A 27,460-nucleotide genomic window follows, 5' to 3' on the forward strand; every position below is an offset into this window, starting at 1 on the left:
GTTAATACAGAACTTTAATGTTTTCTCTCAGCTAGCTTAAAATTAGCCAAACGAACCAATTAACTCACTATTTTCGATATTATTCAAGTTATTTGAAGTTAAAATGCACTTTTAAGAAGTTCCGCCCCCCGACAACATTTAACAAGAGGGCTCATCTGTCCAAATAACAAATGTTTGCCGTGTTTTCCTCTCACCTGTGTTGACATACCGCCACACCTGTCGCCTCCCATCTCTCGCGCCAAAGAAAGGACTCCAGTGAATGAACACTCTGCACATGCGCAGTGGGCCCAGCAACGACAACTTCCTGCTAAATAGTGCTCCCTAACAACAGACAAAGCTTGACACAGTGGATTCAGTCGAAGACGCTTAAATAAAAGCGTTTCTCGGTCACTCCTTCAATGGTAAGACTGGGTTTGATCATTTCTGTGTGTCCGGAGTGCTTGTTTCGCGATCGGCTTCGCAGTTGGCCGAGATGCTTTCACACGATGCCATTTTAGTGCCCACTTCAATGGCTGCTGGTCCGGACTAATTTCTGGAGAGGAAAACTTTCATGCCCGGGCCAAACTAAGAAAGTCACAGCCAGCTTAGTTATTTGGAAAACATTGACCCAGGACAAATTAGCTAGTGTGTGTGTACAATCGACAGCGGATGGCACAGTTTTTCTTTGTGAATTGCTGGTGATCGGTATAAACATTGATTCAGTCTGCTAGCGATGGGGAGCTAACGTTCCTGCTGAAAAGCTTGCACGGTGGCGTCTATATGCTGGGGTGCTACGCATAATCACAGCATGTTATAGTTTCAATAAGTGTTAGATGCAGCTTTATGATGACTGTGCAGATTGCGTTTCAAACTCTCTGTGTTTAAGTGAAAGTTAAATGAGCGATCACGTTCCAGGAATTAGTCTGATATCAGACTTCACCTTCACAGCAAACCGTCCCCCGGCTGGGTTATTTGCTGGATTCAGCTAACGGTGGCCGGCTAACATTTGCAGCTGACATGGATAGGAAGTTTACCCTAAGCTGATGTTGTGTTGTGTTTGGATTTCTGCCCAGACGGAGTTAACTTGCAGTGTGCAGGACAAACAACACGGGAGACATGCGTGTAGATCAAACAGAGGTGCTGGCACAGAGGTGTTGGAAGTATTAATCTGCATCAGAGATGTGTTTGCAATCTGCAAACAATGAGAAATGATTAAAATCTTAGTGGAAAGTGACTGGAACCAAACTAGCAAGCCTCCTTTCCAGATTTATATGTAACTTAAGTACAAAAGTCATAAGAAGACTCTCAAGTAATGCTTTATTTTATAGGTCCAACATTTTCCTAATATTTCCTAGAATATAAATATGATCATATAACAGATTTGACTCTGTCAATAAACGTCTCTGGAAAAGAATTTATATGTGTTTTTATAGGGAAAATAGATACTAGGGGAACGACTAATGATTATGTTTGTTACTGATGAATCTTTAGATAATTTTCTCGACTGATACTTTGATCAACAAAAGATCAAATCTTTTTTTTTGGTCCATGTTCTGGTTCTTTTCTCCTCTGTGACAAAAAACTGAATAAATTCAAGTTATGGACAAAACAAGACATTTGAGGACATCATTTTGGAATTGGGGAAACACTGAACTTAAAAAAAAAACCCTTTTGACATTTATTTTACTAATTGATTAATTGAGAAAAATAATTGACAGATTAAACAATGAGAATATTTGCAGCTCTAATGGATACAGTGACCTATTGGTACTCTTTGCTTCTCGGACTCTTTTTAAGGAAATGATCAGGAAGTTACACAAGTAAATTAAGATGTTTCTGTCTTCTTTTGTATCAAATAAATGAAAATCTATTTTAAGTCAAGTCCAACAGAACAGTCAATGTTTCTTTAAACACCTTAAGCCACTTTCCCTGCTCTGTGGTGTCCCCTAGACCTGAAACTCCACCGTCTGGAAAAAGACAGCATCACTTGGACACTCCTGTATCAGGGTCAAGTTGTTCCTCACGTAGCGCTATTCAACCCCAGTGTTGCTGTGATGCTGGCAGAGGAGAGCAGCTCCATTACTGCCGGCAAAACCTGAAGAGACCGTGAAAACAGGTCTGTCAAATAAGCCAGAAAAGCAGCAGAATTGTAAATAGAAGAGTTTGTCTGCGGTTTGATAGCAGTCATTGTAATTAAAAAGCAACTACTTGAGTTTATGATGTCTTTGGGTCAGTGCAGCTGACAAATTATAGATTATCTTTAGCTTTTTGACTTTTTGGGGATCTTTCAGCTGTTTGGAGCCATGCAGGATGTGGTTTGAATATCTTAAATATAAGTATGCGAGTTATTTATTGTTGGTACATCATCTATTGGCCTCAGGTTTCCTGTGAATCCTTAAAAAGTCTTACAAGGTATTAAATTCATTTATTAAAATAATTAAAATGTCTTAAATTAATCTTCCAGAGTCTTAAAAAATGCTATTTAGAGAAAGACATTATTTTTCTTCTTTTTTTTTGAGATTGCATTGTAAAATCTAAAAATAATTAGAAAACTTTACTGAATTTAACATCACACAGAACAAGATAAAGGAACCAACAACACTTTTATGCATTTTAAAACATCCAATCAAATAAAACATTAACAAGCTTTTTTTTTTCAAGGTAAACCAAACAGATTCTTTAATAACATAATATGTTCATCCTTTCCTCAAAGTTTCACTCTACAAAGTTTTAATTTTTCAGTGTTTCAAGTATACCACCGAACTCTTTAACTTGTCAAAAGACATTGGTGTTTAGTGCTGAAGTAAATATTTGGGCAAAATTGTCCCTAGTAAGTAAATGTTGTTTTTTTTCCTTTAATTTTCATGATTGTAAAATTGGCCTTAATTCTACATCAGCTGACATTAAAAAGTCGTTAAAAGTTCCCTTAAAATGTATTATTTTTTGAGTTCACTTACATATGTCATACATAAGCCGACATATGCTTCAATTCAGGTACCGCGCTTAGATCCAGAGCGTGCACCTTTAACATCCGCCTGACACATACATGCGTTTTGTGAATTTGCCGTCTGACCTATTTTCCCGCTCTGAAGTCGACATTATGTCAATCAGATAAAAGCTCCATCTCTCCGGCCAGCTGATCGCGCAGTGGACAAAACGAGGTTAGATCTTATCCCCTCTCCGCGTCTGTTGTTACCACAGCCTGCTCCTGAGCAGCTAATGCTCCCGGAGGATCTCTTTTCGTTCAATGGAGATTAGTTCACATGTAAAGAGGCACGCTTCCTTAATCCCGCAGTAAACACACGCGTGCTGGAGCCACTGGGCAACGTCAGTGCCACACGTGCTTCACCTGCAGGTCTCATGCGGGAGATCAGAGCAGGGCGCCCCAGTTCCCCCCGTGCCGCCACCTCACCTGCAGATCACCCCCGCGATAGTGGCGGGGGACGGATGCGTCGATGAGCTTTTGTGGGACAAGGGGAGGGGGGAGTCACGCGTCGGGGAACTACATAAGGAATAACCCTGATTTATTCCGTGTCTGTGTGTGTGTGTGTTTTGCTCCTGTGGTTGTGTGAAGCAGGGTCCGGACGCGCTCTCCAGGTGCACAGAGTAGGCTGAGCGCGCAGACATGTCGGGTCGCTCTGCTGCAGAGATGGATGACTCGCAGGAGCTGCCGGAGCTGCCGGTGAGTCCGCACACGGTGATGCCAACACGGAGCAGGAGGGGGAAATGTTTGTGTAATTCACACATTGAGTTTAAAATGAAATCGTGCATAGCTTTCACAGAGATTTTCATTGCTTATCTCGTGGATTTTACGTAAATCAAACACTGGTGCTTTTATTGTGTCAGTGTTGATCATCTTTTAACCTTTGGCCTCTCAGATCTCATTCAGGATGTTGCTGCAGGTTGAAACAAGTTTTGTGTGGAAGCATTAGCACGGTTGACTTTGTGAGGGCCACTTTACTGCAGAAACTGAGTTTGTTTTTTGATCTGACAGAATATCAAATAGTTGCAAGTCACTGCTTCTCAAAATATGAGAATTTGCAAACAGGATACCCTTGTGATTTAACCCAAAACGATCATTTTTAAGACATTCTTACTGGTTCTCTGAATTTTTGAAAAGCATTTGTCAAATTTTATAGACTAAACAAGTTGAGATAGAACAATATGTTGCAGATTAGAGCTTTAAATTGCTCAGTAGGTTGAACAATAAAACTAAAGTTATGGGTACAGATATCGACAGTATTTGTGCAAACTTATGTGTACATCCTTTTTCAAAGCATAGTATATTGTGTTGTGCTACTGTGTAATATTTTGTTGATGTGTTAATGCAAATTTGATATTTTTTTCAATGCTGTGGAGAAAATATGCTTTATGCATCATGGAATAACACATTAAATACTACATGAAAGATTTCTGAAGAACGACTATAGCTCAAAACAAATGTTAATATTTCTGTATAGTTTTATGTTGACCTTCAGTTTTTAGAGATTGGCTTGATTTAATTTTTTGTTATTGGCTACAATATTGGAAAAAAAAGTATGCCTATCATAGTCGTGAAGTAACAGATAAAACAGAATTATGGTGAAATCATTTTCCATAAACTTCCTTTTTTGTGTGTGTGCAGACCAAGAAGGCCAAGCTTGAGATCGACGGCAGACTGGAGAAAGAGCAGAGGTCAGTGGTTTTAGATTTGATCCTGATCGTTTGTAAATTGCTGCTTAGTCATTCTGATGGAAAACCACTGAGTGAGTTTTGTTTGTCTGACTATTAAAGAAAGAATTTATTCTCCACATCTTCTTTTTTGTGCTAATATCTCGTTGTTTTTGCCAGATTGATTTTTTTCTATTCGGGCGTTGCCTGGGATTAGAAATGTAATAATTCTTATGTATTCTTCATGCTCGTTCAGTAATTTGGGCGACGATGGGAGTCCGGTTGCTGTGATTGTTCCATTAGAGCATGAAGGCTCTTACTCTGCGCTGTCCACAGCCCAGCTCGATCCAGGTGAGTAGAAAATGTGACATGACTCACGACAGTGTACCTGGAAGATGTTGACTCTCCGTGTGACTGCAGGTGATCAGGAGCGCTCGGACGCAGACGCAGGAGCAGCACCTCCTCAAGCATGCGGGGACTCGCTGAACTCGTACGCACATTCTGGTATGAACAGAAACATCGTGTCAGTTTTTAACGATGCACAATGAACAAAGAACGCTGTACGTCAAACTGAAGCTGTGTTGTCTTTTTGACAGCCGCAGACTCAACAGCGACATCTGAATTCACCCAACAGGTTTATCAAGAAAGCAGGTGAGTAGTTATCACCCTCTCATGTTATGGTTTAGGAACGTGAAATATGACGGATGGTGCAGCGCTTCAGCGTGCAAACATTTGACTCACAAGTAAAAACCAGCCAAGTGACACAAAGCATTAGTTGTGGTTGCACCGGTGAAGCTGTAACGTACGAATCTATCCTGCTCTGCCGTGCATGTTTTGGTTGTTAGAGTTGACATCTGCACCGAAAAAACACTTTAGACTTTACCCTGTTCCCTAAAGGCAGCCAAGCTGGGAGTAAAACACATCATTGAAAGAGTGCAGACTGAGAGCAGCAGACAGCAGCAGGTGCATGCAGAGACGAGTACGACTCATTCTTCAGGCTATAAGCCTTTTTTTCCACATTGACCCCAACAACAACTTCCTGAGTACAAGTTTCAACTTTGGTGTCACAAAATGTTCCTTTAACAGACCGAATGTTTTTAAGAAATTATTTCCCTGCTGTTTAAAATGGAAGTTTATACAGAATTTTAAACTAAACGAGTAGTCGACTAGTCTAAAAGTAAGAAAAACATAGTAGGAAAAAATATACAATAAAAATAATAATTTAATAAAAAATATATAAAATATCACTTAGGTTATAAGAACCATTTAAAATCGTTAATGACATTTTTCAGTAATCACATTGTGTTTTAAATCTCGCTGAAATGTGTGCCACTTTTCATCATAAACATCGCACAGTGTCCTGCAAGACAACAATAATTCACGACAAAAGTTGGGTATTAAATGTCCTGACTCATCTCCGTTCAAAAACAAACACTCTCTCGTGCAGTAACTGTACACACACTCACACACACACACACACACACACACACACACACACACTCACATTCTCACTCTCACACACACACACACACACACACTCTCACACACACACACACACACACACACACACACACTCTCACACACACACACACACACACACACACACACACACACACACACACAGGGTATGCTCAGGATCTCCCGTGGGCTCAACTACTGACAAGCACCTCTCTTGTTCGACCCAGTGGGACGACATCCAGCTGGCACAAGTGTGTGTCGAGGCTCAGATACTATACTATACATGCTTTGCGTGTTTAACTTTCACAGACAGCTGCAGACTTCTGCAAGTCACGCAAGTGTGTGTGTGTGTGTGTGAGAGAGAGAGAGTGAGAGTGAGTGTGAGAAATGGAGGAAGAGGGAGAGAGGGACGATGACCAGAGCCATCACCTCCCTCTAAGGTTTAGCCAACTGCTACATCTCTCCCAACAAGCAAGGATAGCAACATTTAATTAACAAACATTGACTAATTGTGAACATTTCTAAAAGGACCTCTTCAGAGTGTTTGAGGCTGGTATTTCAATATAATGCCTCAAACAGCCTTGAATTTTAACCTCTACATCAAATGCATTTAAAGTGGGCTACTTGCAGCCTTTAAGTATGTTACTAAATTGAAAATGTTATGCTAAAGAAATCTGTTTTTAAAGGGAAACATTGGTTTCACCGTTTGTATGTATGATTGTAAGTTACTACTGAAAACAACAATTCCTGAAATTGGTCCCGTAATGAGCGAGAGCACTGGGCCAGAAACAGGCTGCAACATGACCCTTCGGGGCAACGATGCACCGTCAATTTATGTCCCTTTACAGTGCTTCTGTTTGTCAAAATTGATTGATGGATTGATGATGCACAGTTGCCCCAGAGATTACATTGCAGCCTGTTACATTGCTGCCGACAGCAACCCTGACACTAAATACTGGGCCAGTTTCGTGCGTTCCCATTAGTCATTTCAGACACAAAAACATGGGGAAATACAGTCCAGGTGGAAAAATGCAAAACTTAAAATACAATTTAAATGTTTAAGAAATACTTAAGTGTCAACAAAACTTTGTGCACCAATACACCTAAAAACAAAGCGTTTAGTACGAATTGTAGATCTCTAGTTTTACTTGGTGCACTTGCAGGTAATGCAACCATTTAATACAAATACTGATTGTCTGTTTTTCAGCCCGGCTGTAACGTCGTACACCAGCCAGGTGGCCTTCCCTCCTCTGGCCCAGTCCACGGTGTACTCAGCCTTCCCCCAGACAGGCCAGACCTACGGCCTCCCGCCCTTCGGTTAGTCCCCGCTCCTTCTCTAACAGCTTATTTTAACTCCGTCTGCTCACTAAACACCTAGCATCACACCTTTGTCACTCTGCTTCAGAGGCCTTACTGTGCTTTGGCGCTGTGGAATCAATCTCTGCTTAAACGTCCACATCCTGACTGAAGGACCTGGTTTTCTTAACTTTGCCTCTTCCTCTCGCCGCCTCTTTCATTCTCTGCTTCCGTTGCTGTCTTTCGTCTTCAGGTGCTATGTGGCCAGGCATTAAAACAGAGACAGGGCTGCCTGAGGCGCCCTCTGGTGGCCAGCCTGGGTTTCTCAGCTTCAACGCCGCATATACCTCAACCCAGCCAGGCCAGCTGCACTACTCATACCCGAGCCAAGGCAAGCTGCAACCTCACTCTGTCTCACCACATAACGCTGTCACACTCCGCAAAGACGAGACGCACTGAAACATAAAGACCTTTCAGTGGCACAGCTTTGTTTTCCTCTCTTGTCCTCAAATTCTGGGCAGAAATACTTCTGGATTTACCTCGGCGCTGTTTTAGTTGAGCTCTTTCTTTCTTCAGGCTCCAGCTTCACAACATCCAGCGTGTACTCGAGCATCCCGTCAGCTACGGCGGCCACCACGACCTCCACCACAGCGGCCCACCAGGTGAGGACTGCGTCAGTGTCCCTCTGAGAAATGAAGAACACAACTTTAGACGACATTTCATTTTTCCAAAAAGTGTTGTTTTTGTTGCTGTTGGTCCCTTGAAATTATATTAAATAATATATAATAATATATAAATATATATTATATATTAATAATATATATTAAATTATCTGCCCGCATGATATTTGAAAGTGTATACCATCTTTAAAATCATCATAATACCGAAATAAAATCAAAACCAGGTTCAAGTTATGAATTTAAAATATGCAGACAAACTGCAGATCAAGGTAAAGTAGATTTTGGACTTTTTAATGCAACTCGGAATTAAGTTTAAGACCAATTTTCTAAAAACCCAAATTGAAGGACAATGTTTGCTGTGACTTGAAACATGATTTTTTGTTTGTCCAGTGAAAATATTAGATTATCTATGTTAAATGTTGGAAAAAAATCCCTTTTTAGAGTGTAAGACATTGAACATATTATATTATCATAAATAAATCATCTGTGGCAGTCACGGCTTTTGACTGCTGAGTTGTCATGTCATTAGCTGAGCATAACTGCATAGTAAGTTTCCAATACAGTGATTTTTATATTTTGCTGCTTTTTCCCTCCTTCTGTCTTAATGTAAGAAAATATTTAAGTAATGTAAATGTCGCCGATGGCTCGATTTCCTCCACCCTGCTGCTGTTGATCACATTTTTTTCCCTTCAGGAGTTTAGCAGCTACAACTCTCTGGGACAGAGTCAGTTCTCTCAGTACTACACGCTGCCTCCCAGCTACGTGCCCGCAGGGCTGCCCAGCAGCGACGACCACGGAGCCGCTGTGGGAGCGGCCGGATACTCGGCTGTGAAGTCGGAGCAGGCCGCCTCGGCTGGACTCCCTCCCAGAGGTAACGTCAGTGATCGGATTCGTATTATTGCATCTTCTGCAGAATTCACTGCACTAACATGCTGGATAAATAATGTCTTAATGTGGAGCTAAAGCAATGTTCAGACACAAACCGGTTTAAAATAATGTATGAAAATCTGATTTTCACGAGGAGATGAAGAGGTTTGAAAATCACCAGCTGTTTACAGGGGTTACTGTTCATTTATTTGGTTACTCAATATTTATTTTTTTCCTAGATTATCTTCTTCTGTAAATAATAATGAAAAATCATAGATATTTGATTTTGCGTATGTAAGTGTATGTATGTATTTAATTAATAACAGTATCGGTTTAACTAAATAAGGAAGCTGGTTAATTACATTTTAATGACTAATGTTAAAAGGTAAACCAGGTCATTAGTAAATACTATTGAATTTTAAACTGTAAATATATTTTTTAACTACGTTTTTAAAAAGTGACAAATCTACCTTGTATTGTTTTTTTCTTTCTGCTTTTGCATAATATTTTCTCTATTTCCAGCCCTATTTTTTTATTTTTTTACCTGTTTGAAATAAATCAAATCAAACACGTTTGAGTCAAAACAGAAGAAGAGTATTCAAGCACTAACATCCGACTTTCTTGTAATAAGACGCGTCCCCACCTGAGAGCCTCCCGGCAGGTGCAGCCCTTCCTACCAGTGTGTCTCTCCCCGCCGGAGCCAGAGATCAGGACGAGGTCGCACGCAGGAACTCTGTCGGCAAAGCGAAAGGAAAAGGCAAGAGGTCTGACAGCTCCCCGCCGGCTGACAGCGACCTGGAGGTAACAGAGTCAGCGGTTTACTCATCCTCACACACAGACGAAGCCAAGCCAACCAAATGACGCGTTTCTCGAACCTGAATTATATTAATATAAGGTGTAAATACATGAAAAAGGCTTATTGGGTTTAGTTGCAAATATTCTTCACGATACAAAGTGTAATATTATTCTTACCCTTTTTTTAGCGTATTTTTCTTTGGGATCTGGATGAGACCATTATTATATTCCACTCACTGCTCACCGGCTCCTACGCACAGAAGTTTGGCAAGGTTTGTTTTTTTGGAAATTCGCTAAAAATTGGAGCATCAAACAAAAAAAAAGGAAATAGTCTGAATCTTAATGATTTCTTGGGTCTGCGTCGTTTGTTCAGGACCCAGCGTCAGTGCTGAACTTGGGCCTGCAGATGGAGGAGCTGATCTTTGAGCTGGCCGACACTCACCTTTTCTTCAACGACCTGGAGGTACAGCGAGAAACGTTCACACTGCGACACTTTCACACGAAAACACTTTCACTTTTGTCTCAGTCACATCAGCTGGTACAAACCATGATTATATGGAGCCTTTTTAAAGTGCTAAAATGTCTTAAATTAAATAAATATTATGCTGTAATAGTCCTGAGTTTTTTTTAGTTTTTAAGTGCCACAGATATTTTAACTTATTTTATTGATCCATCTTTTAATTTCTTTTGTTCAAAATGAGTCAAGCTCTTCTGTGTGATTGTCCACATTTCTGATTTTACAAATCTTTAAAACTGAAGCTGATAATTTACTTTACACTTGCACCTCTTAACCCTTCGCTACTTAAATGCAAGGCTTGAAAAAGAAAAGATGCTTTTTCAAAAGGCTAATTTTTGTTTACTTCAAGGAATGTGATCAAGTGCATGTTGAGGATGTTGCGTCTGATGACAACGGACAGGACCTGAGGTTTGTCACGCGCCGTCCTGTAACTAACACGACGTACAGAACAATAACCTCGTCATACACATATTTAGCCTTATTTCACATTTCAACATCATGACTGTGAAGCAGATTTTCATGCTGTCGTCCAAACAAATCACAAGTTTCTTCCTACTGTAGTAACTACAACTTCGTGGCGGACGGCTTTAATGGCTCCGGCGCTGGAGCGACCTCAGGAACCACCGCGGGGGTCCAGGGAGGGGTGGAGTGGATGCGGAAACTGGCCTTTCGCTACCGCCGGCTAAAAGAGATCTACAATAACTATAAAGGGAATGTTGGAGGTGAGTCTGCATTAATAATAAATCTGCTTTTTTAAATGAGCGGCGCACAAATGAGCTGGGCGTTATAAAGTCAGTGTGTCGTATGGAGATATGAGATTATATATCATCGTACGTATTGGATATTGTTATATTGTGATATAGAATAAATTGTGTTTTTTCGCTGGTTGCATCTGATGTACTTTTCTAAACTTATCAGACTCATTTTAATACTTTACCCACTTCGTCATTATATCTGCATTACTCATGATTATTGATCAGAACTGGAATCGTGTAGGGGTTAACAGATTATCACCCTGGCTGATTATAGGACCTGATATTGTGCATTTTGCAGATTATCTGTATCGGCGTTTTATTGTATGATCGCTGATAAAATGAATGAATGAAAAAGTGTGTATTACACCCAACCAACACCAGGGAAGAAGGTCTGCAACACATGCAAAGAAAGTGTCAGCATGGGAGGAAGTGTTACTTTGTAAAACTACTGAGCTATTTTTATTTATTCAGTTTTTAATTAAATTTTCACTGAACTATTAAAAAAAAAAAAGTTTCTGGGAAATACAAATAGTTGTATATGATGGCACATTTAAGTTTTGATTAAACGTTTGTTAAAAGCATTTAAACAAAGTTTTGTGTTGAACTTTGTTATATTCTAAATTTTGACAGAAGTATTGATTTTTTTATTGAAATCAGTTCGAAATATCGGTTATCGGCCTCATTAAGTACTGATAATCCAAGTTTTGGTAACAACTAAGTTTTGGTATCAGCACTAAAAAAACACTGGTCGAGCCCTTGAATTGTATTAATATTTTTTAAAAATACCAATAATTATTCCTACAATACTGTCACATCGAAGAGGGAATATACAGGGAATAGATGTATATTGTGTATCGAGTTCAAGCCTAAAAATACTGCAATAATAATAATAATAATAATAATAATAATAATTTTCAGCCCATATCGCACAGCTCTAATCGAGGCTGCTCAAAGTTAAATTCTCGAAAATGAAACAGCAGAAACCTTTAAAGTAGAAGCTCTTCTTGTTGCACCTTGACTCGTGTGTATCCGGCTTTAAAGGGCCTGTTTTTGGTGTGTTTGTTTGCCTGAGAAAAAACCTCGGGGCGCTCACAGCCACGTGAACTATAACGTGTTTGACAACAGTGACGTTTGCTCCACAGTCCAAAACAAAGCGAACACACAGATCTGAATTTTCGCCGATCTATTCTCGCCGTGTCCAACAGTCACGGTCATGTTTGGACTCAGCGGCCAAAGTTAACAGCGAGTTGAAGAACTGTTCACGTGTCTGCGACCTTTTTCCCTTTAAATCCCTGTAGATCTTTTTAGGCGTCATCGTCAACGATCAGAAACTTTAGAAACAGTAAATGTTATTAGACTGGCTTGCTCTTATCGATGTGTTGATGGTGGTACCGTCATCTGTCAGTAGTATTGAGGTTGTATCTGCATGTTGTGTTTTTCAGGCCTGCTGAGTCCGATGAAGAGGGAGCTGCTTCTGCGGCTTCAGTCTGAGATCGAGAACGTGACGGACACGTGGCTCACCACGGCGCTCAAGTCTCTGCTGCTCATTCAGTCCAGGTTCGTTTTTTTCTTTCTTTTTTTAAATTGTTTGAGGTCATACTCTACCGCAAGATGAGTAAAGTGCTGTAGTCGTGAAGAATTAGATGCAGCTTTATTTAACGTTACCATTTTTATAACAGTTTTTTCTTATTAACTCCGATGAGTGTGTTGAGTTTTTAAAGTCAGCGTTTATTCAGATTATGCAGCACTAGATGCTGTTAAAAAGGGTTTAAATAGAAGCTTAGTTATGATTTTGCTGTTTAATTAATTTGAAAAACCTAAAAAAAATCATGTTTTAATACGCTAAAACTGGCCCAGAATCAGTGCAAGATTAACCGCTCAAATGTCTAAACAAATGTGCTCTTACTAAGCGTACCCTGTGTGTGTGTGTGTGTGTGTGTGTGTGTGTGTGTGTGTGTGTGTGTGTGTGTGTGTGACACACTTTTTAAGCGTCATTTAAAATACAGTTTGGTTATTTAAAAATGTCATTAACGATGTCAAATGGTTCTTTTCACCAACGTTATATTTTAAATATTTTTTAATTACATTTTTTAGCATCGATTTTAACCTTGCTACTTACTTAATTGTATTTAATATTGACCAAAATTCATATTTTAATGTGCTAAAACTGCCCAAAATCAGTGCAAGACTAATGGCTCAAACATTATTTTCCACCAACAGGGGGAAGTGCATGAACGTGTTGGTCACCACCACTCAGCTGGTGCCAGCTCTGGCGAAGGTGCTGCTCTACGGCCTGGGAGACGTCTTTCCCATCGAGAACATCTACAGTGCCACTAAAATAGGTACGGATGAAAAGTGCAACTAACTCTTCTCTACGGCGACAGAGGAGGAAATCATGTCGAAAATCTGCTTTCTAATGTTTCATGTCCCCTGTGCTTTCCTCTCACGTAGGAAAGGAGAGCTGCTTTGAGCGGATCGTCTCTCGCTTCGGGAAGAAAGTGACTTACGTGGTGATAGGTGATGGTCGAGATGAGGAATTTGCAGCCAAACAGGTGATTTTTTGTAAATTTTCAGGTCCCCTTTAGCCCCGCCTTCTTTTTAGTGTTTTTCTGTTACTCAAACAAAGCGATGCGCGACGTCAGAAATGTTGTTAAATACAAGTGCAGTCACCTCCACTCTCGCTTTGTTTGTTTTAAACGAGCCGGCATCAGACGAAGGAGCTTACAAGTCGTGATGTTCACATACGCGGCTGAAAAGTTAAATGAATCACTCAGTAAACACTAAAGTAAAGTAAGCTTAAGCGGGAAAAACAGTAAAAACAGACGGTCTACAGCTGCAGCCTGACTGTTATCAGTTACTGAGGTTAAAGGTTACCAGCTCGTTCACGCTGCAGAGATCCAGCGTGCTGCTTCTCTCTGGCTGTGAGACCAGCAGCCTGTTTCCACGCTTGTGAATTGATTTTATCTGAGAATTATTCATTCTAACGAAATGGAAAAACAACCTGATCATCAACTTAGTGTCGCACTGATAAGTTTTAGCAGCCCGTGGTAAAGGCCACAGGCATTATGTTTTTCGGTTGTTCATTCTCATGAATGTGACACCTCAAGAAAGCCTTGAGGGAATTTCTTCAATTTTGGCACAAACGGCCACTTGGACTCAACGATGAGCTGATTTGATTTTGGTGGTCACAGATTAGGTTTGACAGATTATCAACCTTGGGGCCAATATTTGGCATTTTGCCGATTATCTGGATCTGCATTTTATTTGAATGATCGCTGATAAAATTAATTAGAAAGTGCAAAGAAAGTGTCAGCATGGAAGAGATTTTACTTGTAAAACCTTAGGGAGCTATTTTTATTTTTCATGTTTTATTTAAATTTCCGCTCGACTTTATGGCAAAAAGTTGCTGGGAACTTGCTGTATATGATGTCGAAAGTTACAGTTTTGATAGGCGGTTTGACAAAGTTTTGTGTTGGAGTTTGTTATATTCCAAATTCTAAGTACTGATGCAAAGATTTTTGTTTTTATTGCAAATGTATAGAGATTCCAAATATTGGGTATCAGTCTCATTAATTACTAATAATGGGTCTCGGCCCTGAAAAAGACGCAACGGGCTCGTGCAGGCGTACCACCGTGAAGCGGTCATTCGGGTTCTGTTTGTTTCTCACACACTGTTCTGGTTCTGTGCTTGTGTCTCCGTCTGCAGCACAACATGCCTTTCTGGCGGATCTCCACTCACGGGGACCTCGTGTCCCTGCACCAAGCGCTGGAACTGGACTTCTTGTAAAGGAGGCGGCATTGAATGTCGCACACTAAAAAGGGAAAAAGTCGTCTTGTCGGTTTGTGCGAGAAAACCCTCCACAAGCCCCCGAACGATACACACTCGCATATTAGAAAAACTGCCCTCAACTGACGACCGAGCAAAGACTCACTGTGTGATGTGTGGCGGTGGCGTACTGAGGTGGACTTTGGGTCGGAGCTGACTGTGAGAAACGGACTGGATGCATCGTTCAGCTGAGTTAAAAGTTCCTCACGCCCAGCACTCCCTCCTCTACGGCAGCTAACCTCACCGCGGCTGAAACTGGCACTGATTTGGACACCGAAGGGAAGACATCCATTTTTTTTTTCTCCTCCTCGCTCTCATTTTCAAGTATCAAAATCTGCTGCAGTGAAACAATCCCTCTTTTTTTAGTTCTTTCTCTCTGGATTTAAACAACCAAAGGGCCGTTGTTGTTTGTTGGCATTCTTGTTTGTTGTTGATTTCTTTGTTCAGGCTTCATGTTAATGTCAAAGCAAGTTTGTTTTAAAAAAGACTCTTGGGTTGTTTTGCACTCACTCAAAGACTTGAAAGCATCATTTTAGAGACGTTAGAGAGTCATATCCATTCAAGTGTTTAACAAGAGGACGTAAATAAGGTTAAAAATATGTAACTGGGTCGTGACCTCCCCTCCTGACCTGACAAATACATCATCGGTCAGCTGTCGTGACCTCTCCACGGTGCTGCAACGCGACATGTGGTCGTTATTTCACATTCAGCGCGTGATCTGTGGTCAGTAAGCATGCGTGTTGAGAACCAGAGGCTCCGAAAAACTGAAAAAACAGAAACCGGCCCGTCTGTTAAACTCATACCAGTTTTCCATCAACATGGAACCTGTTTCATTCTGTTTCCCACTCTAATTTATAACCGTTTAGAGCATTTAGACCAAAAACAAACTGGTTCAGAACCCGAAAAGTTGGTTCTGAGATGAAACCAAAAAATTTCAGGTTTTCCTTAACCTGAAGTACAAACCGTGATTACATCAGCTGGCGTGTCATATTCCAACGGTTGGAAAGAGAGGATCTATTATTTTCTTATTTTGGGGTAAAAATAAATATCTGTAAGAATTAGGGCTGGGTATCGATGCCTGATAGCTTGAAGGTATTGACCAGAGTAACCTGATGCTCGCACTATAGGCCCGCGACCAAGTCCCAAATTTAAACCTCCTTTGCATTTTTACACAGAACCAAATAACAGCAGCACGCTGCTGCTCCAGCGTGATCGCACACGGCATGTAGGCATCCTGCAGTTCAGAGGCGTGACATGTAACACGACAGCGCTGGCCTCAAGAGAGACATAATGTACATGACAGCAGCGCTTTATAAACGTTTCTGTTATATGTAAGGAAAGTAAGGAGCTCCCAAATCTCCAAATCTCCAAATCAGCCACTGCTCTTCTTTGAATTAGCCGATAATTGCTAACAGCTGCTTTTAAATCTCCCGCAGTGTGGTCACCAACATAATTCGTAATCAAAACGTCAGACCTCCCCATCAAGGTTGAAATTAGCGCCAGCCAAACGCTGGTAAAACATGCAAGTGGCTGCCGGATTTGTTGAACTCAGCCAAAAAACACAATCTACCAGCTGCAGTGGCAGGTGGACAGAAAAGTTCATTTCCAACCCTGCTCTCCATCACGGTCACGTCTTTGTTGCTTTACGCTCTACATTAGTCTGAGCGCCGTTACGACCTCCCGTCCAGGCTCAGAGCCGAGACCACTCAGTCCCTCCTTTCCAGGATCGGACGATAAACACAGAAGTTGGCAAAACAGCATAATATTTCCGCCTTAAACAGGCAGCGTAAACGCATCTTTTCTCTCTCTCATGATTATTGAAGCTAAATAAAAGCTCGGGCTACTTTAACGGTACCGCTATCACAATTTGTCTACAAAACCCAGCCCCATTAATAACAAAAACAAAGTTCGCCTGATTATTAAACCCGATTATTGTCTCATGATCCGTCCCCGTGCTCTCAGCCTCTGACTCACTTTAAAGTTTCCTTTTCTCTCAGCGCAGACGTTTGTAGCATCTCATCACAGGAGGACGGCCGTGTTCTTACAGCATTTACACAATTTGACAAAACCAGGGCAAAAAATAACGTGTTAGCTGGCAGGATTACATTTTAGGATTCTGACACATTGTCATGTTGTAGCTACAAAACCAGAGTTTCTCTGTTTCTGTGACTCAGTGTCGTAATGGTCATTTACCAAAAAGGAAATTGCATATTTCCCGAAGACAACAGATTTTCTCAACTGCTTTTTAGTCAGTTTTCAAAATTCACCGTATTAGTTTTTAAACCTAGAGCTGCAACCAACAATTATTGTCTTAATTTTTCGATTGTTTTATTCAAAGTTGCAACAATTAGATTGACTGAGAAGTTGATCGTAAAAAAATGTATAAAAGTCAACTATTCAAATTATAGTCATTTTGGATCAGCTTTCAAGCAAAAAAATAACTAGAATTTGCAGGTAACTGCTCCTCAAATACAAGAGTTTGTTTTGTTTGACTTCTGTGATGAGAGACTGAATATCTTTGGGGTTTCAGAGTGTTTGTAGGTGAAAACAACTCATCTGAAGAGGTCACTTTGGGGTTTGGGAAACTGTGAGGAGCTTTATCTACTTCAACCAAGCGATTAATTGAGAAAATGAGAGCGAGTTGCAGCCCTAATTTTCTCGATAAAATGTTCAAAAAAAGTCGTTTTAAATGGCTGTAACAGTTTCCCAGAGCACAGTGTGACATCTTTAAATGTGTAATGTTTGTCCAGAAGCCAAATATATTCAGTTTACTATCGTAGAGGAAGGAGAAAAACTGCAAAAAAATACATGAATTTCTGGTGTTGTTTGCTTAAAAAATGACTCTAATAGGTTAATCAGTTGTCAAAATAGTTGCAGACTCACCGATGAAGTGTTTCAGCTCCAGTTACAACTTCAATATTATCAGTTGTATGTAACTGCAACCAGATCTTTGAATTTTCAGCCTAAAACCTCTTAAAGGCGTATCGGAGGGGAAAAATCACAAAGGACGATGACTGTGCAATACATTTCTACTTTGCTCATTGACTGTATTTTGAGGGATTTTTCATTTTGTAGACGGTGAGAGAAGCCGGAGGGGTCGATCGATTGACTGTCTCCCGGTCCGTACGAGATTACGACTGAACAATACTGAGCCTGAAGAAGATTTCGTATTTACACACATGCAGCTTGACCGTTAAGAATGTGTATTTGTGTGTAATTTTTGTTAGTCTTGTGTGACTGTGCATATTTATATTGTGCCTTTAACCATCACCTGTATGCATAATCTCAAAGGGAAATATGTAAGATTTTTTTGTTTGATACATTTATCACTGCATTGTTATTATCCAAAGTGTTACCTTACTTTTTTTAATGCTACTTTTTTTAAGTGTTGTTTTTTGTTATTAGACTTTGATTTGTCCTGTCTGCACTGTATTTTAAAGGCCTCCTAGGAAACTATATATCCATTTTGGGAGAAGAGTTGATGTGGGTTGCTCAGTGTTCAAAGAAAATGATCCTAGTAAAGAGCTTAAAGGTATAGTTCAGGGTTTTTTAAGTGCGGTTTTAGGGGTTACCCATCCATAGACAGTGTATTACATACAGTAGATGTAAGTCAGAACCCCAGTTTGGAGAAGCAGGCTGGAGTCCGACACAGAAGCTAAGCAATGTACAGCTGTGGATGGGGGTCAACGATAAAATGTATTTTAGCCACCTAAAAAAAGTCCCACCTAAAAAATCAATGTCAGTGAAAACGTACACTATATTGAGAGTATTTCCACTGCTTCACCTTAATGTCAGATGCCGATTTCTAACGGAAAAATGAAGTTGTCGTTTTACTCTCTTCAAAGCCAGACTTCATTGAGAAAAACATCATTTAAAATTGCTGAACACAGGAGTTCCTGGTTTACTGCTGCATCAAATAGTTTGTTTATGTTATGTTATTGTATGGTTAAAATGGTTAGTTCGGATCCATCAAAGTCACAAAAAACTCAAACTAGCTACCTGATCCAGTAAGTAATGGACCAGCAGCTCCCGTGCTCAGTGAGCTAAAATTACTGTTTTTGTCAATGGAGTTTGGTGGAATTGACAAGAGCATCAATGTGTAACTTTCACGCTGGATCAGGCTGTCTGACATGAAGGTGAAGCCGTGAAAATACTCTCAAGATATCGTACACTTAAACTAAAAGATTTTTGGGGGGGTGGGATTTTTTTTAAGGTGGCTGAAACAGGTTTTGTTGCTGACCCCCATTTGCACCAGTGTCGGACTTCAGCCTGTTTCTCCAAACTTGCGGCTTTCCGACTGACGTCAACTGAATGTAAATCACCGACTTTGATTAAGAACCACATACAACCCCACTTAAAAAAATCCAAATGATCCCTTCAAGAACAGTTACGTTGCTATCCGGTGAGTTTTTCAAGAATATTTGGAATGACAATACTTGCTTCACATAAATTTACTCGTGAAAATCTTATTATCAACATTCAGTGTTTGCTTTGTATTAGATTTCCGCTTCCTTTTGAAAAGGAGATTGCGTTTATTTTGTTGCTGTGAAACGCTTCGCATCGCTTAGAGACAATCACAATCTACAAAAACATGGTATTTTTAATGCAGATTACTAAGGTGAAAGGCATGTTTGACTGTTCAGTGTGAGTTAACGGTAAATATCAGTCCTGACAGACGATCTCTGAGAGACCATATGCAATCTTTGCATTTTTTCTGCTTACTGAATGTGTTTTCTGTTTCTTTCTTTACTTTGTCTGCATGTCTCCTCTGTTTTGAAGTATACGATGGCTGTTAAATAACAACCATGCAATGTTTAAGGGGCTATATTCTTGAACGTGTCCTCTTTTTCTTTTCAATGCCAAATACTGTTATTTTTAAAATATACTGTATGTTTTTGTTTTTAATGTATTTCATCTCATTTTCATGGACCTGTGAGGCCACATGTAGAGAGCCTGAATGTGATCCCGTAAAAGGGAACACTATCATAATAATCAATGCTAATTTAATTAAAATAATCACTATTTTCCCCGCAGTAGCTGTTCGGGACCTCAGCACAGTCCTGTAAGGTTTTCCTGTGTACCTAAGACACTCAATACAGTGTAAATAAACTTTAAAAAGTTTCAGACTCAAGTTTCTGTTTATTATATATTACTTTAAAAATATAATTCTATATTATTGACAAACCACATCTTCTATAAATATAATCTAACTGTAAAAATACATATTTTTGACAAAACAAATCTTCTGTAAATATAATCTTTGCCACATTTTCAGAAAAAAATTTGTTTCTTGATGAGAAATGCTGCAATACTGAAAGAACCATCAAGACGTCTGTTATTGTGTCCATATGCATGTTAAAAAGTTATCTTTCCTGTACACACACGCCAAAGGTGCCCTCCTAATGCTATTAAAATTTAAGCATTTAAAAAGTGAGTTCAGCCACCTTCCTTAAAACTAAACACATTTTACACGGTCCAATAAAGAGAAAAAGGCTTAGCTGTTTCTATTTCAGTCTGTTTTCAGTTCCTAAAAGTTATCTAACATTTTAGATTTAAAAATGTCTTGTTCAGCATTCGGTTGTACTAAAAGGCCCTCTACTGAGTCAGATGTTCAGGTATTACAGTAAATAAAAAATTAGCATTAGCATTATCACAGTTCGCAGATGTAAAACAGGTCCCCGTGGACGTCGCTATAAAGCAAGAACAACAATTAAAGTGACTCAAAACTATTAATTAAAGTGACTCAAAACTATTTCTATGTACATACGGGAATGTTAGTAGCATTTTAAGGCTGACTTGAAAAAATGTGAACCTATAATTTAAAAGTAAACTAAAGATTGCTGGCTTTATGTGCTTTTGTAAACAGCAGCATCGACACGGTCTGCAGGCTCGTTCGCTGCATAGTTTAAGCGCGTTAGTGTTTTGTGATAAGTGTGTTTTACTGTATTTTCACATTTATAGTAATTCGTAGTTTTACGTAGGGGTCGACAGATTTTCAGCCCGGCCGATATTTGGAATTTTGCCAATTATCTGTATCGGCGTTTTATTTTATTGACATCCGATAAAACTAATTAATAAAAAAGTGTGTGTTACACTCAAGCAACAAAACATGCAAAGAAAGTGGAACTTTAACGCTCTAAAACCTCAGGGTGCTATTATTTATTCATTTTTTATTTAAATTTTTACTAAAATTTATAAAACGAAAAGTTGCTGCGAATTTGTATTTATATGATGTTGAAAGTTTCAGTTTTGACAAAACATTTCCTAAAGGCGTTTAAACAAAATTTTGTGTTTGAGTTTGTTATATTCTAAATATTGACACAAAGATTTTCTTTTTTTTTGTAAAATATAATATCTATATAATATCTGCTATTGGTTTCAATAACTACTGATAATCAGTATTGGCCCTGAAAAAACAATGTTGGTCGACCCCTAATTTATATTCATTTATTTATTCAAGTTTTTTTTTTTCCCTACGGTCCGAGTCCTACCAGCTACTTAGTGCACATTTCTCCTCTCTAATTTAGGGTGTATGCTGACTGTCATCTCCTGTTGTATACTGACTTTGGGTAAGTACGTCATAAAATCCCACTAAAATCCTAACCGTCTCTTTGAATTGCGTCATCCATATCTAATAAATAAATTAATTTAAATTCAAACGAATGCAGTGAGTCGATGTGAATAAGCGCAGTCCTAACCGGACCTAAATGTTCCCATGAGGTCACGCCCCCCTTTATCCCACACACCCCCACGATCAGTGAAGCCGCTGTATCTGTGTGAGTCGGTCTGACCTCCGTCTCCGGTGGACGTCAGGTGATGCAGGTCAGGAGTAGAAGTTCTCGGCCAACTTCCTCATTCTTTTATTGCAGCGTTTCGTGTCGGGTGCCGGTGTGCTGGGCCGGCTGCGAAACACAACGGCTCTATCTTCGTCTAAATCCTCCAGTGAGGAAACAGGAAAGTCCGGCTCATCTCCAGGAAGAGTTTTAGTCCTAGTCGGCCCCTGGCCAACTCGGGACTTCTCCGCGGCGTCCCCTTTCAGCTCCTCCTTGGCGAGACTTGGATGGTAGCACTTGTAATAAATCATTTTGAAGAAGAGGCCGAGCATGTAAACTCCAACAACGCTGACGGCGATGATCACGGCGTACAATGGTGGGATTTCAAAAAAAGGCGGTTCAGTGCTCATCTTCCAGCACCACAGACCGCAGAGGAGGGTCAGGTCAACCAGTATGTACCCGTGATACAGCAGAGTCCTGTACCTCGTCCTCCCCTCCACCACGTTAAACCAGTCGAAATACCAAATGAGGCCCACGGTGGCTCGGTAAAGCCACTCTCCCCCGCGGCTGTCCATGAAGTCCGTCTTGGATCTCCAGACGAAGAAGAACAAAACAATCCAGGAGCATAAAAAGTGGGTGAAGATGAAGCAGGGCAGCACGGAGGCGAAGAGGGCGAGGGCGGTGAGGCGAGACGCGATGAGGAGCAGGTTCCAGAGGAAGTAGACCAGTGAGGAAATGATCTTCTGCTTCTGCTTGTCGGGCAGGAAGGAGCGCAGCGAGCGGTGGTACATGGTCACGCTGAAGGCGATGGCTGAGGCCGACCCGACGGCTTTCAGCACTGCGGAGGAGAAGAGGAAGTCATCATTAGAGGAAGCTACAACTGACTGTAAATCTGTTTCCTCTTGGTCAAGGGTAAAACGCAATCTCATTAACCCCTAGAAAATTGGCTTAATTTCTTTCAAAATCAATGAGCAACTTAAGAAGACATGACCCAAAAAGTAGCTAGAAATTAGCAAGAAAAAACAGTAAAATAATAAATAAATAAATAAAACAAAAATAAAGTAATGACCAGAGAAAATGCTTAAAATTGGAATAATTCTGTACTCAGCCTCCCACCTACTGTATGTTAAGAGATGTTATGCAGCACCTTAAACTAGAAAAGGTTAAATTTATTTTATGAGGCTCTGTTGAAAAGTTTAATATGACCTGGCAACCCTTTATTGATTATGAAGAGGCGAGGCTGCAATAAAAGTCCCAACTTTATACTGCTGCTACCAGGTTAGGTTGGTGCCAATGACTAACATATACAGCAAACCTGTGTTTTAATCAATATTTATACTGCATACTTCATATTATGCTGTATTTGTTGAGTTGTGTCTGTATGTGTCAACTCCTCACATTTCTTTGGCATTTTTGTATAATTCATTTTTAATCTGTCCTGGTTGATAATTGAAAAACACAGATGTAAAAAACAAACAAAAAAAAATAATAATAATAATGCTGTAAATGGGTGCCCTGAGAGTTATTGGCCCCATGTACAGAGGCTATGTCCTTGCTACAGGAGCCGATTCCTGCCCCTGGTCCTTTGCTGCATGTTACCCCCTCAGTCTCCCCCTTTCAAGCTTGTACTGTCCTGTCAAATAAAGGCAAAAGAAGCAAAATAAAACAAATAAAAAGAACTGTGGGGCACCAAGTAGCTCAGTTGGTAGAGTGGGTGCCCCATGAGCAGAGACTATGTGCTTGTTGCAGCAGCCGTGCGTTCGATTCTGGCCTCAGCCCTTCACTGCGTGCCATCTCCTCTCTCTTCCCCTCTCACACTTAAGCCATCGTATCATATAAAGGCAAAAATTCCCCCAAAATGTAGCTTTTTTTTTTAAGGGAAAAAATTATTCTGTAAAATTATTTTAAATATATAATTATGATAATTAGAAATACCGTTTTCTAGACATTTTCCCTATTTAAAAAAAAAATCTATTTTTTTAATAAATAAAAAAATTAAAATAAATAAATATCCATGTGCTCTAATTCCTGAATGACTTCCTGTTTTAGTCTCCCCGTTTGTTTTGTGATTTACTCTTTACTTATCCATTTTTTTTGAGGCTGTGTACATATCTTTACTTGTTTAATTCTGGTCCTCGCTCAGTTCAGTTTATGTGAAAGATATAAACATAACCATGATGTGACTTTTTTGACCGTTTGATATTAATGTTCAATAAATTTAAATAAAAGTTTTTTATCGAGCCAACTGCGACTCCTGCGCATGCGCTTGAGGACCTCCCTGCAGCCAGGTGCCTCTAATTTTTCGCGGCGGCAGCGAAACACTAAAACTTTCAGTAATTTACCACAATGTCAGTTAAAAACACGAACCAGAACAAAGAAAACATATTAATCCACAACATACCTTGTTTCCATGGCAGCCTGGTGCTTATTTCAGCAACAAACAGCTTAACACTTCAGTGCAAACTTTTCGGCGTTTCCCCCCAATTTCCTCGCACGTTTGTACCGTAATTATCTGTTTCCGCCTAGCAGGCTTCAAAATAAAGGTCCCAAAAGAGCTAAAAGAAAGTTTGACTTTCAAAATAAGAGCTGACAGGAAGTGAATTTAACTGTAAAGTCAGTGTAAGGGGAATTCAGAGATTTCTTTCCAAACACCTCATAAATGTTGGCAAATGGCAGACTTGTATTTATAATACAGAATGATTGGTTAAACTAAAAATGCAGGTTTTCATACCAAAATGCTTCATCTTATGTAGATAGTAAACATTAGTTCTATGACAAATTCATGTTATAGATTGTGTTTATTTATTATTATTTTATTTTATTCTTTATTTTGGACATACTGGTACGCTAATTTACATTTTAAATTGCACTACATTGTATAGGGTCTCAGGGTCGCCCAGAGTTGCAGTTGCAGGGTTACATTATTCTAATAAATAACGTTAGTTTTTTACAAGTGAAAATAAATTACTCAGAGATGCATATTTATCCAACAAAGTTTATCGAGATTGACATTAGATTTAATTAATTCAAATGTACAAAAACAGTTTTTGCTAAGGGGAGCCTGGACAAAGAAAGAATAAATTAAATATGTAACAAAACAAGTACATCAGTGGTTAAATGGAGTTAAGAAACTCTCGGCAAAGGTAAGGCTGTGATATATTCACCAAAAAACAAACAAAAAAAGATATGTTGCGCTCTAGTTAGTTCTACTTTAATAACCTTGCAACAGCATTATTTTGCACAGCTTCTTTCTCAAACTGCCAATCCGCAATTGCAGGGTGAGAATTTTTGCGACACGATGTTGCCTCAACTTGTGGACTATATAAATCAAATTCCAACTTTCAGAATAGTGAAATGATGTAAAACAGCTTCTCACTTGTGAAATGTTATTTCCCGTTGCTTAGATTTTATGTTTTTGATTGGAACAGATGGTCTGGTGTCTGTCTACAGTAAAGGTCATAAAGCCCGCCCCTCCATGTTAGTGATTGGCACATGAGCCAAAACTGAAGAATTTGTTGTCATGATAAGTTTGTTTTTAATGAGTTATCAAATTATATAAAAAGAGGATTTTCTGCCATGATTGACAGATGTGACAGTCAGTCAGTGTGTTTGCATTAAATGGAGTTACTCACAATTTGTCATTTTGGCGGGAACTACCCCACCACGGATAGCACTACTGCGCAGACTCCGGCTCCAAATGATGTTACCAGCGCAAGATGGCAGCGCCCCTAGTCTGGATATTTTAGCCTCACTTAAGCATAGCGGGGGAGAGTGGGGGCATGTCGTCCATCTTTATACACAGTCTATGATCAACGCCCGCCTCTGCAGTGACCACTTCACACCGTGAGTTTTACTTAGTTTCCCGGGAGACAGCTGGGATTCACGGACAAACCGCTGCTTATTTACATAAACGCTTGATATTGTTATGCATTGGTGACACGCAACTGCTCCACATGAACGTGACGTAACTCAGAGACATGATTAACACACTGCACCTGTCACAGGGTCGAGCTCGCCACGCTGCAGGATGATGGTGAGCATGAGCACGAGCTGAGGAGCGCTCTCCGAAAACGCCTCTATGAGCCGCAGCATGCTCAGGTCGTGGCTCAGGAACGCTGCGATGTCCTGAGGGTCAGGGATCTGTGAGTAGGAGCTGCATAAAGAGATCTCCACGACACCTGCGTGCCTGAGAAGACAAGGTTGTGGGATAGAAAACACACAGTTAAAACCATCGTAATAATATTAGTCATCAGTGATGGAAGGTGAGTAGCTTACTAATATTTTTCACTTAAATATCAATATTACAATATCAGCAATATCACACTCAAAGTCATGCTGATGTACTGAATATCAGCACGGCTGTATTTCGGCAAGAGGCCATAGCGTACAAGAGCATGGCCTCAAGTGTGGTACAGTTTAAGAGGCTGTTTAAAATTAAAGTTAAAATAAAATGATAAATAATAAAATGCAAATTAATAAGTAACTGAAGCTGTCGAGTAAAAGTATTATGTAAGTGGTAAGGACAAAGTACAATTTAGACTTTCAAAATGTAGTGGTTAATAAGTATAAAGTAGGATCAGGTGAAAAATACTCAGGTAAAGTACACACTTAGTAAAGTATATAATTTACTATACCTCACAATTGTGGGTTACTTCAGTACTCTCAACTACTGAGACATTTATTTCGATTTCTTTGGAAGTTTTGTCATCAATGTATGAAAAGGAAAACCAGTTTAACAACGTGCTGTAAAATCAAATCTGATTATCTACGGCAGACAACGAAACTGCGGTGTAACTCATGTTCCTGCTATTACCGAGTCACTGTGGTCACAAGAATGCATCTGCAGAGGCTCACTAACGAAAAAAACTACTGTTGTGACAAAATGTTCTGTTTCATTTACCACATTAAGAGGAAATGAGGAGAGAGGAACAGATGATGTAATTCAGAGCAGATATGACTTAATGTTATGTTTATTTCTTCAAAAGCATGCTGTTTTCTGTGTACTAAAATTGTTTCACATCCCTGTAGTTTGGAGGGCGGTTACAGGTTGTTTCCCACAACAGTCCCATTCAGGTTGCATTTCCCGTAAATGGGAATATTTTCTCCAGCAGATTAGGGTGGAGCTCCAGATAATAAACCACATGAGAAAGAGAAAACACCTTACTTTACTGCCAGCTTCCCACAACACACACACACACACACACCTAAACAGCAGAAAACACAGTCTGTGGCACATTAAACACACCAAGATGATATTAGTATGAAAGGTTTACGACACCTGAAGTAGATTCCCAGCTGAAACACGTGGAGAAGTTTGAGCAGGCTCAGGCTCAGACATTTCTCAACCCTTGTCTGCCTCTCAAAGTCCTCGTAGCTGTACCACAGCAAGCTGTAGGCCTGAACAAGAACGGACGAGCCGATGAGAAGCAGCAGCAGGACACCGAGGCTCCAGTAGGCTTTCTCCTGATAGAAAGTCACAACAGCATAGATATCCAACCCTATGTCCAACAGTAAAAACAGAAGACCAGCACAAATAAACAGGAAGTCCACGGGGGAGTACTTGAAAACACCCATTGTGACTGTCAAACTAAAGCTGGCATATCCTCTTTAACTTCCTGCTCCTAGACTACATAGAAGCTGTTGACAGGTCACTTGGTAACTTCTGAAAAGAGAAACAACCGAAAGTATGCAAAGAGCAAAGGTTCAGTGTTCAAATACTGTGAAATCCCTCCTACAAACTGACCCTCCTTCAGAGTTATGTAACCTCTTAAAGGCATACTGTAGCCACACAAACACCACGACTTTACATGATTACCACTCATACTGAGAGCTGTCACTTTAACACACGGGCTGAGATAGTGAGG

General features: G+C 39.9%; 2 protein-coding genes across 6 annotated transcripts; one reads left to right on the forward strand and one right to left on the reverse strand.

Moving 5' to 3' along the window:
• Positions 1-248: 248 nt before the first annotated feature.
• Positions 249-19,954, forward strand: eya3 (EYA transcriptional coactivator and phosphatase 3). 5 transcript variants are annotated; one of them, XM_088090142.1, is made up of 20 exons: positions 250-401; positions 1,930-2,095; positions 3,557-3,661; positions 4,604-4,653; positions 4,886-4,980; positions 5,050-5,133; positions 5,226-5,280; positions 7,295-7,404; positions 7,637-7,774; positions 7,960-8,045; positions 8,757-8,934; positions 9,562-9,731; positions 9,914-9,997; positions 10,099-10,188; positions 10,592-10,650; positions 10,804-10,964; positions 12,440-12,554; positions 13,218-13,339; positions 13,449-13,549; positions 14,704-19,954. In XM_088090142.1, the coding sequence occupies exons 3-20, from the start codon at positions 3,605-3,607 to the stop codon at positions 14,782-14,784; spliced, it is 1,836 nt and encodes a 611-aa protein (XP_087946268.1). In that variant the 5' UTR covers positions 250-401; positions 1,930-2,095; positions 3,557-3,604; the 3' UTR covers positions 14,785-19,954. The 5 variants fall into 5 exon arrangements, with proteins under 5 accessions (XP_042361981.2, XP_042361986.2, XP_087946268.1 ...); XM_042506047.2 differs by lacking the exon at positions 1,930-2,095 and having other exon boundaries at positions 249-401; XM_042506050.2 differs by lacking the exon at positions 1,930-2,095 and having other exon boundaries at positions 251-401; positions 3,554-3,661.
• Positions 19,943-27,316, reverse strand: LOC121957865 (XK-related protein 8-like). Its single transcript, XM_088090145.1, has 3 exons — positions 26,875-27,316; positions 25,592-25,782; positions 19,943-22,434 (listed from the first exon to the last, which is right to left on the reverse strand). Exons 1-3 carry the CDS (start codon positions 27,168-27,170, stop codon positions 21,647-21,649), a joined length of 1,275 nt encoding a protein of 424 aa, XP_087946271.1. The 5' UTR covers positions 27,171-27,316; the 3' UTR covers positions 19,943-21,646.
• Positions 27,317-27,460: the final 144 nt, after the last annotated feature.

The sequence above is a fragment of the Plectropomus leopardus genome, chromosome 17 (assembly GCF_026936395.1).
Source record: "Plectropomus leopardus strain MGB_pleo_1.0 chromosome 17, ASM2693639v1, whole genome shotgun sequence".
NCBI classification, from domain to species: domain Eukaryota; kingdom Metazoa; phylum Chordata; class Actinopteri; order Perciformes; family Serranidae; genus Plectropomus; species Plectropomus leopardus.